Source organism: Myripristis murdjan, chromosome 6, assembly GCF_902150065.1.
Source record: "Myripristis murdjan chromosome 6, fMyrMur1.1, whole genome shotgun sequence".
NCBI lineage: Eukaryota > Metazoa > Chordata > Actinopteri > Holocentriformes > Holocentridae > Myripristis > Myripristis murdjan.
The window spans coordinates 18583801-18595577 of record NC_043985.1 but is presented as its reverse complement, the minus strand read 5'-3'; the positions used below and the strand labels follow the sequence as shown (position 1 = coordinate 18595577).

At 38.6% G+C, this 11777-nt stretch overlaps 1 protein-coding gene across 1 annotated transcript; it reads right to left on the bottom strand.

The window, feature by feature from the left end:
- Window positions 1-2412: 2412 nt before the first annotated feature.
- On the bottom strand, window positions 2413-11117 carry hexa (hexosaminidase A (alpha polypeptide)). Its single transcript, XM_030053970.1, has 14 exons — window positions 10779-11117; window positions 9414-9518; window positions 9212-9277; window positions 8991-9037; window positions 8728-8838; window positions 8534-8635; window positions 8143-8275; window positions 7565-7745; window positions 6970-7056; window positions 6771-6843; window positions 6198-6372; window positions 3929-4019; window positions 2953-3060; window positions 2413-2789 (listed from the first exon to the last, which is right to left on the bottom strand). Exons 1-14 carry the CDS (start codon window positions 11038-11040, stop codon window positions 2726-2728), a joined length of 1605 nt encoding a protein of 534 aa, XP_029909830.1. The 5' UTR covers window positions 11041-11117; the 3' UTR covers window positions 2413-2725.
- Between the last annotated feature and the right edge of the window lie 660 nt (window positions 11118-11777).

The following is an 11777-nucleotide window of genomic DNA, read 5'->3' as shown; positions in this document are numbered from 1 at the left end:
GTTCTGTGTTTTTTTGTGAACAGCTGTGACTAATTTAAAGGAATGGCTCAGTAATACTGATACACAGTATTACACACACTGCATAGAGTGAATATGAAAAGGTAGAAAGTAGCAATAAAATTTTTCTGTGTTTTCCCCATCATAATACCATATAATAATATATTTTATCATTCATTTTTAGAATCATTCAATGTCCATTACATTTTTCTGTCTGGCCGAAGACAGGAATTTAAGCCTATTCTAGCATTGCACTCATTGTTGGTCACTTTGGATGATCCTAAAATGCTTAATTATACCCACAGATGCAGTGCTGCATGTTGCAATGTGGAATTCAAATTCTGCAAGACTTATCAACGCCAGCCTGAGTCATAGGAAACACATGGATTATCTCACCTGAGCATTAGGGAGCAACTGGTCATCTGTGTCTCCACACAAGCAGGGAGGCGCTTTATATGAATGGCTGGTCAAGTTAAATGTCTTAGACCATAGATATTTGCAATTCAAAGGTTTGTGATGATAGGTTATGATACATTGGGATCTGAATATATCATTGCCAAATCTAGATGTGTGAATGAGTCACACATAAAGGGAAATTTCCAAAGATTTCCATCATCGTAAGAATGAAACATGAATAAAGCCATACCGGCCTTTCCCTGTCTTTATCTAGATCTCTGACCAGCTGCTGGTACTGGTGAGGTGCTGATGCCATCAGCGCAACACTGCCTACAGGTTTTGCCTGGGAGGGATTACTGTCAGATTTCTCCCTTCCTGAGCTCTGTGATGGATGTCAATAGCCCTCTGATTGTTTTTCAGATCCGGTCAATCTTTAGCAGCCACCTGCCATGAGCTAACTGGGTGATTAAGATGTGCTAATGTATTTAGGAGAAATATGTGTGATGACAGCAGCCCTTCAGAAGATTGAACACGTGTCACCGTTAAAACCCTAGGTCAGTTGCACGCCAGATCATGCAGATCAGCTGTCCATGAGTTAAAGAGTGCTTTTGTTTTTAACCAATTCTATGCATATGTTGAATATGTTTTTCACAGTACTCAGTTGATTGGGACGTTTATACATTATTTATAACACATGACTAAAGTAGCCCAAGTGGCACTGACTGAACAAGGTCTATTTTGTGTGTGCCCTTGAGTGGATGCCCTTCAATGCTAGTTTACAAACCTATGCATCAGCCTAAGCAGCTTTATATATAATCTCTTTGAATGTCAGCTATTGTCAAAGAGTGAGATTAACTTTTTAGGTGTTGGTGCCCTCCTTGTACATGGGTAGAAGGTATCCCAAGTTGCAAGGGTATAAAATAAAGCTATAATAGATAGCATACTCTCTTCATTGCCAAAAGAGTGATACCCCTCATTTATGAAACTGTTGTTTGAGTTAATTTTCATATCTTTTCAACAAAAAGGAAACATGCTGACAAAATTGGGCGATTTCAAATGTCAAAGACAATTTTTTTTGCAGATCCCAATCTTGGCTTTTTGTTTAAGCCCAGAATATTTAGTCAAGAATTTTGCATAAAGCTGGTATCATCTTTTGATAATTCTGCCCAGTACTGGCAGTGGGCTTCTGTTGTATTGCACTGAGCTTGTCTAAATTGATTCCAATTATCTTTGTTCTTCCCAACAACCGCAGAGGACGGATAGCCAAGGTTGCATGGTTAACACTCAGTTGGGCTTGTTGGAGCACTGCAAAGCCCTCCGCAGTCCCCCCAATTCAGATGAAGAGTGGGAGCAGGATTGAGGCGTCAGCACTATGGCCACCAGGGATTGCCCCGCCCTGCCATCTGCTGTCACCAGTATAATCCACGTGATGAGAAAATCAATTGTCTCAGTCCATATCAAAGACCTGTCAGCTCAATTCAACAAGTAAATTAAACATTAGGGAGACTTATCGTAAAGTCCATGTTACTGCTGACACAGTAATTGAGAAGCTTATTGGTTATTCTTGGGTATGTCTCCTACATGGCCAGCCCATACTCTTTGGCATGGATTAAACTCAATGTTCAAATGTGAATTTAAACTTGAATTACATTACATTACTTCTCTAAAAGTGAATGGGTAACTTTGCATTGACTTACCATGTTCTGTATTAATATTAAAATGATTCTGCCAGGTGTGGCACACTTATCCCAGAAGAGTTAAAAGTGCAGCTATGCATCATGTACTCAGTGGGTCAGCTCTATTCTTTGTGCAAAAATTGTTTTCTCCATCATAGCCTTGCATTTATTTATAACTAGTAGTAGTGGTGATTTCCTTTGAAGAATGTTTAATCATACTTAATCATAAATGTCTGCTGGTAGACGAGAATATTATGACATCTCAATGCAACACTAAATTCAGTATATTAGCAATCACAGTGCTTAGTATAAATACACATACACAAAATAAAAATGTGCTTAATTTATTTTTCAGACAGGAGTATCTAGGCTATTATCATCATTCAAAGTACAACCTAACAGTGCACAATCTAATCCAAAATGCATCACTTTGGATTTCCAATAAGTTTTCTGTGTAGCACCTGTGTAGCATGACTGTTAATTTCTAAAATGCAAAAGAAAATGAGCATCACCCAAATAACCATTACATAGTCCATTGCATTGCACAGTCTTCAGCTGCATAATCCCTAAGGAAACATTTTCTTGAAAACTGGCTGAGTAAATATGAACTTAATCAATCTCTGAAACCTATTGTTGTGTTTGCCCACTCAATCTCTTCAAACACCCTGGTACTCATGTCTGCAGTGGCCAACAAAGAGAGGCTCCGCCTGGATGCCACGCCTTGGAGAGAAAGGGAAGGAGAAAGCATGAATATCTAATGACATGGTGTATAAATAAAACAAGAAACTGGAACAAGTCATAGTATCAAGAAAAAAAAGAGAGTTTAGTTTGAAATACGCAAGCACTGCACTCTTTACATGTCCAAGACAGAAAAGCTTACTACCTAAGCAGCTTGCAGCGAAAGTCCTGCAAGCGAGAAAATGCCCGTGCCACACTGGAGGTTTGCTTCTCATCACTCCAAAGTCTCTCTGCTGCAGCGCTTGCCCTCGGCCTAGGATAATGAATACAACAAGGGGTTATGTTGTATGAACTCATGATTCAAACTGTTACTAAATTTTCTGCCCATTAAAAGGGTTCCAAAAGAGTTCTTTATATGGTGTGGAAAGGGACTTCTGAGAACTGCTCACCTCTAAAAACACTTTTGTGCTTTATTAAAGGTTACTCAGGTTTTTTGTGAGACAGTCATTTTGGTGGCAGCACATAAGCCAACAAGGTTCCTTAAAGGGATAGTTCTGAATTTTACACATATAGTGGTATCTGTTGGTCTGTGCAATTATATCCACCAATTTTGGCTCATTAACTCCTTCCCTGTCGGAAGAACAAGAGCTTCACCAGAAGTGCACTGCTCCAAAATGAATGGAGTAGATAGAGACCAGAAAACAACAATGGTGGTACTATTTTACAGTTCTGCCTTTTTGGACAGCAGGGGGCTTCAGAAGAGTCCTGGAAGTGAATTCAAAACAAATGTGTGTTGTTGTGCATCCCTCAAAACTATTTTTCAGCTTTAAGCCATCTACATGGGAGTAGTTCTGCATTTTTCTACATATAATATAGATTTAATAAAAAACTAAATATTAAAGGGATCTTGACTGTAATGAACTCAAATGGATGGCTGTTGTGTGAAACTAAAGAACATATGAACCCATGTTAGAGGGTTACACATGTCACCTCTTACTGTGAGTTCTAAATAGACCCATTTAGTAAGGATTCTTGATTAATCCCTCTAAAAGGGTTTTATGCCACCTACAGCCAAAAATGGTTGACATGTGAAGACAAGTCAAAGAACTCTGTATTGTTTTAGATAGTCCCTCTATTTAAACTTTATGTTGTGATTTCAGGATTCTTAAACTCATGCATACCAAAGACGAGGAGAGAGATTGGTGGCATCAACATATTCCCCCCACATGCAGACCTCACCCCCAATCACCAGCTTCTTCTGTTCCTCTGTACCTGTGAATGGACAGTAACAACTCTGAATTTAAATCCACAATGTATAATATACTGCAACGTGGTTAATGATTGTACTTAAGCAAACTTCACTGCAAGTCAGCACGAAAATATGTTACCTTTACCTGGTTGTTCAGCAAGTTAATGTTTAAAAAGATTTAGCCTCTCTTTTGTAATATAAAGAAGCAACCTGTGTTAATGGTGATCCATTTGCAAAAAAATTGGGTGATAACTGGCAACTGCCATCACCAGACAAACAACAACAGCTTAACTATGCCAGCATGTAATATTGAAATAACATATTGGTCTTGCACACATCATGGAAGCTCTGTGGCTGCTCACATTTTGTGGTTTAATCGCAAAATTCAGCATTTCCACAAAAGTCATTTATCAGCATTTGTCAGTGCAAGCTTGCACTGAAATACTGTTAACAGTGTTTGATTCATACCCTCTCCATGGTGCAAAACATCCTAAATCCAGGTGAATTTTTGAACTTGGCTCTCCCAGTGCCAGAGCATACTCTGCCTCAAACTACACTCTGTTTATAAATTAAGAGCCTTATCAGAATAACCATTCTTCAGAGTAATACTGTCTTGGAGCATGTAGAGCACACTGCAGGACATTTTGATCAAGGAAAGTGAGAGGGAGCATTTTAATGTTTACAGCAGTGGAGCAATGGTATCACATAATTGGCTAGGCTTACTACCTAGCTGTCTGCCCGTACACACAGTTACAATAATTCTTCTGACTCAAATCCTGACTGCCCTAAATTGTCTCATGTTACCCTGAGAGTTTATTAATGTCAACATGAAAATTACATTAATTTGACCCTTTTCATTTAAATATTTTTGTTACATTCTATCGGAGGCAGGTGGTTCTCCATTTTAGCAGAGCATCATATTGTATAAAACACAATTAACAAGTGTGTGTTATGATAGAACTACGGTTAAATGATTACATTCAGGGGTTGACAGCTGGCTCTTGTGCTCCACAGGAGATCAGTGTTAGCAATGCCCCTTTATTTATTTATTTATTTATCTCAAACTATAAAGGTAACAAGGGCATATGGGACAAAAAAGCAGGCACAGTTGCCACAACCTAATATGTTAATAAATATAAGAAATGTCTGACAGGAATATTAAGTAACTCCGAGTGTTAGGAGCTAGCTTGAGTAAGCAACCTGTCTGGAAAATATGCATAATACTAGAAGACATTATTTGCTTTTGGTAGGCTACTAATCATCTTTAGATTTCTCTGAGTTTTCCTTAGTAACTTGTGGCATGCTGACAGATTTAGTTACACCTCGATTCACTTTTTGGGAGACCAATTTCTTGGAAGATGAGAGTTTTGTTGGTGCTGGACCACTGCCTTGTCTGGGAGGAGCCTTGTAAATAGCTGAGTGCAAACTAAGGACACATTCATGCACATCCATCCTCTGGTGTTTGAGGGAGAATTACCCCTGGTATTACACCTCATCTGTAAATCCCCTTCCACACTGCCTATACAACTCTCTACACACACCAAAAAACACCAGTGTGTCCTCCACCAGTGTGTAACAACAGCACACAACTCCAGAGTCTTCTCCAAGGACTTCTCATCCTTGCTCTCTGATAGGCCTATAAACTCTCAGTCACAAATACCAAAGGTATTTCAAATTAATATATTTTTTTAAATACTCTATATCATTCACTGTGATTTAAAAATAAATAGTGCAAGAACAACTGAAAATAGTCTATGGTACCTTAGTAAGCATTTTGTAATGTTTGGGTTGTTTGTTTTTAATAGTTGGCTTTCACAACATCCTATGAATATTCTAACCATCAATTGTAAACGCACAATATTACAATGCTGGCAGTTGTTTGTATTTGTTGGGTATTGTATGAATGGTGTGCAGAGGGCTTTAACGGCACTGTGGGCTTTAACACATTTTGAGTTAGTCACACAGCAAGCCCCAATATCTGTGTATCAGTGAATTGCTAAAAGTCTTTACTGCCATCTAGTGGTGCAACTATACAGTCAGAGCATTGTGATCGCCACTAAAAGTCAAAAAAGACCGGCGATGCGCAGCCGATTCTCCACAAGAAAACAAGTTTTACCTCAGCATGATTATTTCAGACAAACACACACCAGTTAGAATTTAATACACTTCAACTATCCACTGCACACAGGTCAAACGCTGACCCTTGAAGGCGAGGGGCCACACGGTGTAGTAGCGGACCCAGTCGTGTGTGGGCCCTGGCAGGTCCAGATACCACGGAGAGGCCAGAATCACTTTGAGCCCTGCCTTAGTCACCCTGCGCACCTCACACAGGTAGCAGCCCTCTCTCCACACCTCTACCACTGACAGAGAGCTGCGCTGAAACACAATCCTCTAGTCTATCAGATATCAGCTTGTAAGATAAACGCAGTTAGATCACTCACTTAGAGTGGAAACTTTGTCTTAACTCCTGTAGAATGAGGATCATTCAGACTGAAATGTTTTGGTTATTAAAATCCAGTTTAAGCCATGATATGCATTTTCAATTTACAAACATTTAGTTATTCCAGTATTATGTGCAGTTGAAATACTTTAAAGTCAAAATGACGTTTCAGCAATTCTGCCCATTTTCTCGTCACAGCTGTAAGGATAGCATAGGCATCTGAAATTCATATAAGTGAGGCTCTATTGTGATACATTATATTGTTTCTTTTATGTTAATTTTCTGCCTCAATTTAATGACAAAGGACAACAATCATTTGTTGGGGTGTACTTACTCGTTCATGGTACTCAAAAACATCTTGCCACACTATGGATGTCTTGTTGAGAGCTGATGTTATGTTCACAAGACTGGAAAATAAATAAGATAATGACCTTTGTAGGATTAATATGTATGTCCTGCCTTGATGCTGTGCTACAATTTGATCACACACCACCACAAGCCAGTCTGCCTCATGTTGTTCTTGCACAACCTACTTCTCCATGTAGTATGATTCCAGTTTGGCGAAATCATTTCCAAATCCCATCTTCTGCATAAATACCTGGACATCAGGGTTGGATTTCCTTTGGAAAACAAATAGTATTGGGAGGAGTTTTGCTACATGTAATTAAAGAAATATTTTAACTCAATGTTGTATTAGCATGGAGGAAGTTCAACTCAATTTAAAAATTTGATAGTGGTTCACAGTGTTTCTAGTAGTGTATTATTGCCATTTTAAAGCATACTTAACTACTGCAACTACAAACTCTTTTGGAATAGAAGAAAATGAATTGTTTTCTTTAGTCTTTGTAATTGTCAGATTTTTCCACTGCCTCTGATGTCTTGATTACATTTCCTTGAAAGACAATTGCTGCAAAGTTATCCACTCTGTAATCTCTAACACTGAGGTGTCATATTGTTGGAAAAGTATGAATTATGGACATTGAACACAAAAGACAGTTAACAGAGTCCTTGCACCTCTTGCTGTATCCAACCAAGGAAAGAGATTAGTGATATAAAATGGAGGACCCTCTTCTAGGTCATTCAATGACACAAGATATTAATTCAGTGATGGATCAAACTTTGGCCTACCAGCAGGAGACGTCAACCTCATCTCCTCCTAAGTGAATATAGGACTCGGGGAACACTGCTGACACCTCTTTAAACAGTCTGGCCATGAACTGGTAGCTGGAGGCTGAGGCAGGATTAACGGGACCAAAAGTACCTGAAGGGATGCCCCCTTTGTAGCATGGAGTCAACAGGTCAGACTGCCCTGGGGGGAAGAAGGGCAATTAGAACTTCATTTCAGTTAGATCGATTTGCTTCACTAACTATTTACTTTAAATACATTTTATTTTATTGTGTAGTGTGATGTGGAATTTGATGTCAAATCACTGGAAAATGAGAACTGTTGATGATACTCAGTGATAATAAAAAGAACAAAAGCACTGAGGCAGCCCACAGAGTGGTCAGGCTCGGGATGCAGAATATGTCTATGGCCATTTAGAATCTTGTTTGCCATATTTACCATTAAATACTCCTGTTGTACTAAACCAAAAAGAATGCTAGGCAGGTGTAGAAGATATGTCTGATGTGAGAAAACTAAGATGACACAAATAAAATCATATTTCTAACTAGAAAATGTGGTTCCAATTGTTTTTTAGTTTTACCTTTTCCCCAAGATTGGGTGTGACCGGGTGAATCAAACTCAGGAAGGACTCTGATTCCTCGTAGCCTGGCATATGAGATCACCCTTCTCACATCTGACTGTGTGTAGATGTGAGTCATCGGATGGAAAGCCCCCTGAATCAGAGCCAAAACTTTTGTTAAGGGCGGACGCAATTTTTCAGTGTTTTTTGTCCTCAGGAATACATGTTTTTAGAATGCCCTTGTAACAAATCTAGGATATTATAAACCAACCAAAAATGATCTCATTAAATACAGAGAAAGAAAAAATGTGTACAGGAAATCATTATGAATGGGCAGAGTTATATTTTAAACAACACTAAAAGTGGCTTTCTTTTTGTTTTATACCCAGAAGTGCCCATCTACTTGTCTTACCTTACTGCTAAGGCCTGGAAAAGTGCGGCTCTGGTAAGGAAAGGAGGGGTCATCAACAATGTGCCAGTGAAACACATTGAACTTACTGTATGACATTGCATCCTAAAAAGAAACATATCCATTAATAACCTTTATGACAAACATTCCAGATGAAACATTAAGTTAGAGTTTAAAGAATAACATAGGATTATTACCAAGGTCTTTAGAATGACCTGCACTGGTAAATAGTGACGGGAAGTGTCCAACAAAACACCCCTGAACTGGAATCGGGGGAAGTCCTCTATTTCAGTCTTGTTGACAAAAAACTACAAAGGAAATAGCATAACAGGATAAAGAATATGCCACTTACCCTATCCCAACATTTTAAGCATACACCAAGGTTTACACCAAGGTAAAATCACATGTTCAATTATTGACTTCCTGAGCTCGTACAGAGAGAAAAAATTTGAGAACTTACTATGCCAAAGTCATCTTGATACACCAGTTGACTGAATGTTTCTAGACCTGTACTTAATCAGAGGGTATTGATTGACATATAATTACCATTCATGTTTAAATAGACACATTTAAAAGCTGGATTTACAACATGAGCTATTCAATTCACAGCAACGCACATGCAGAAATCCAATGCCGTGATTCCTTTGTTCATGAACATGCTACATAAATTATTAGAATTACCTCTTAGTGCACCCCACACAGTCTCTGCATTCAAGGCCGCCCGCTCTGCAAACACACTCAACTTGTCTAGAACACAAACAGGAGCACGTTAGACAATGAAACGGGTCTGGGGTCGTGTTGCTGGCAAGACCTCAAAGAAGAGCTGCTCCGCATTGCCTCCCTGAGGTTGGCCTGGTTGGGACAGCTCAGTTTTAGTACTTACATTTCTCAGAAGAATCTGAGTTTGGGTAACTCTCACAGTCTCCTTGGTCCACATAAACATCCAAAGAATATTCCTTAGCCTCACTGAATGGCAGAGCACAATTTCCTATTGGTCAAGTGAGATTTAACACAGTTATTAGTTAATGGGTGATTTTGTTGTAGCAGAGTACATACATACATAATTCAGTTCAGTTCTTTATTATAATCCTTAAGAGGGGCAATTTTGTTCTATCATATAAAACCATGACATAGAACATACAAGACGTTAAAAACAATAAAAAGTAAGAAGAATAAAAATGTGTACAAGTCTATAAGTTCTCCAAGGTTTCAATGATTTCTGTTCATGTGTTTGCATTTGGAGACAGTGAGTGTTTGTGTCAATTACACTTTAACCTATGCAGCCTAGAAAATAAACCATAAGGAACAAATGGAAACTCAGTTGATGACTATAGTCTGAATGCATAACCAAAGCTTTCTGCAGGAGACACTTTCACAGAGATGACACAAACTCCTTTTGTTGGATTCCAATTGTCTTCCCACACCGCATGATCCTTTCATTTAGTAAACTGTTGCTCTTAATGTTAAGATTATAAAAACGCATATCATAGAGAAACATGAAACTCCTCCAATATAAGATTACACAGCACATGCACTGCCAGTTTCACAATGTTATAATCAAAGATGTATTATTCTACACTTTAAAGCACTGACATGAACCAGTGTTACTCCAGGCCATTGTTATGTGGTTTTGGGTAGGTAGGCCTACATTGGCTGACTGATGGTCCGTCAGGCAACAGCTGCCTCTACAAAGCCCATTGATCTACGTTAAAAGCCAACATGACAAACAGAAAGGACAGAACAAAACCACAGGGAGCGCTTTGCTCCACGGTGTTGTGCACTCATACAAATGAGGTAAAGGTGCAATCTTAAATCTTTGCATCACCGTCCTTATTCACTCCTGTTGTCCACAATAGTTATAAAAAGGCCATGACAAATCAGTCAGAACCATACACTGTACTACATATGAAGTAGCCTATAGGCTCTCTTTGTAATATAACTATAGCAACTGTATGGTAACCTTTTAACACTACCAAAATACCAAAGCAAGACTATAACTGCCTCTAGGAACTAGGGGATATCATAGGCCTACAGGAAATTAAATCATCATGTAGCCTTAATCAGTGTAACCATAATATCACCACTGTGGCCTACCACAGACGCACTATACGCCCCTACATGAATATAACAGAGATTTTTGATAAGACATATGTTTTCTGCATTGTGCTTTCAACTCCATCAAGTATATAATCTTCCATTCAATTTACTCTTACTCTCAATTCCACACAAGATCCACATTATGACCTACCTGAAATGTGATCTGGAAATATGATAGAAAAATATCTCTTGAATGCAGCATCCAGGACAGAGCATCCCTGCTGCGTGGCTGAATCCCTCCCATAATTGAAGTTGAAATATTGCGGGTCCAATGAGTATCGCTCCGCTGAGCTGGTCATAGTCTGCGGTAATGGCCATATCCCCTCCACTGCGTGCAGACCTACCAGAAAAATAATTAGAGGCAGGAAGTGAAATCTTGTAACAGAACAGCGCCTAGAATGGACTTCAGACATGACTTAAAATTTTCCCAGCCCTTGTTTGTAACCTAACGCACTGCCTCCGGTCAAGTGCCGCAAAACATTCAGTCACATGATTCCGTGGGGCACAAGGTGTGGTGGTATGTGGGTTTGTCAAAAAGGTAAAATATCCTGCGGTGTGGATGACTACCCTTGTGAAAAACAACTACAATTGTGTAATAATCTCCCAAGTGATACCATACAAATATCACAGCAAATTTAAAAACTACATATAACCTATAATATAAGACTGTTCTTGGAATATTGGAGAAACTGGCGGATATTAAAAAAAAAAAAAAAAAAAAAAAAAAAGGCTTACCATAAACCTACTACAAGGTCACTATTATAGGCATTCATCGAATAACACAACTTGATATAGGAAGATTACAGGGATATGCCAGTGATTTATTTTTATTTTATCAGATCTATAGGGAATGGACCAAAGTTTTGACCCATGAAATACAACATTTATAGCTTAGTGATGTCTTAGAACAACTGCAGGATAGCCAGAACAGGCAAAATAAGCATTGTAAATTAATATTCCTTATCATTTTATTTGTTTTAGACGTTGGTCTTGACCACACACGTCCAAGTATGTTAACGTTAGCCGCAATTGGTAGGCAGCAGGCCGATATAACATTTCTTTTTTTTCTAAATATATGTGCTAATTTTTGAATTTATTTGGAAATACGGTGTGACAAACTTTTTCATAATATTTTAAAAACATTTTCTTT

What these genes read in the sequence shown, in the direction of transcription:
- hexa (XM_030053970.1), bottom strand. Translation starts at nt 11,040, where the DNA reads ATGTCTGAAGTCCATTCTAGGCGCTGTTCTGTTACAAGATTTCACTTC. An exon ending in GAGGTTGACGTCTCCTGCTG is followed by an intron (nt 7,057 to 7,564) that starts GTAGGCCAAAGT and finishes TGTTTTCCAAAG; the next exon opens with GAAATCCAACCCTGATGTCC. An exon ending in GTGGCCCCTCGCCTTCAAGG is followed by an intron (nt 4,020 to 6,197) that starts GTCAGCGTTTGA and finishes GTCCATTCACAG; the next exon opens with GTACAGAGGAACAGAAGAAG.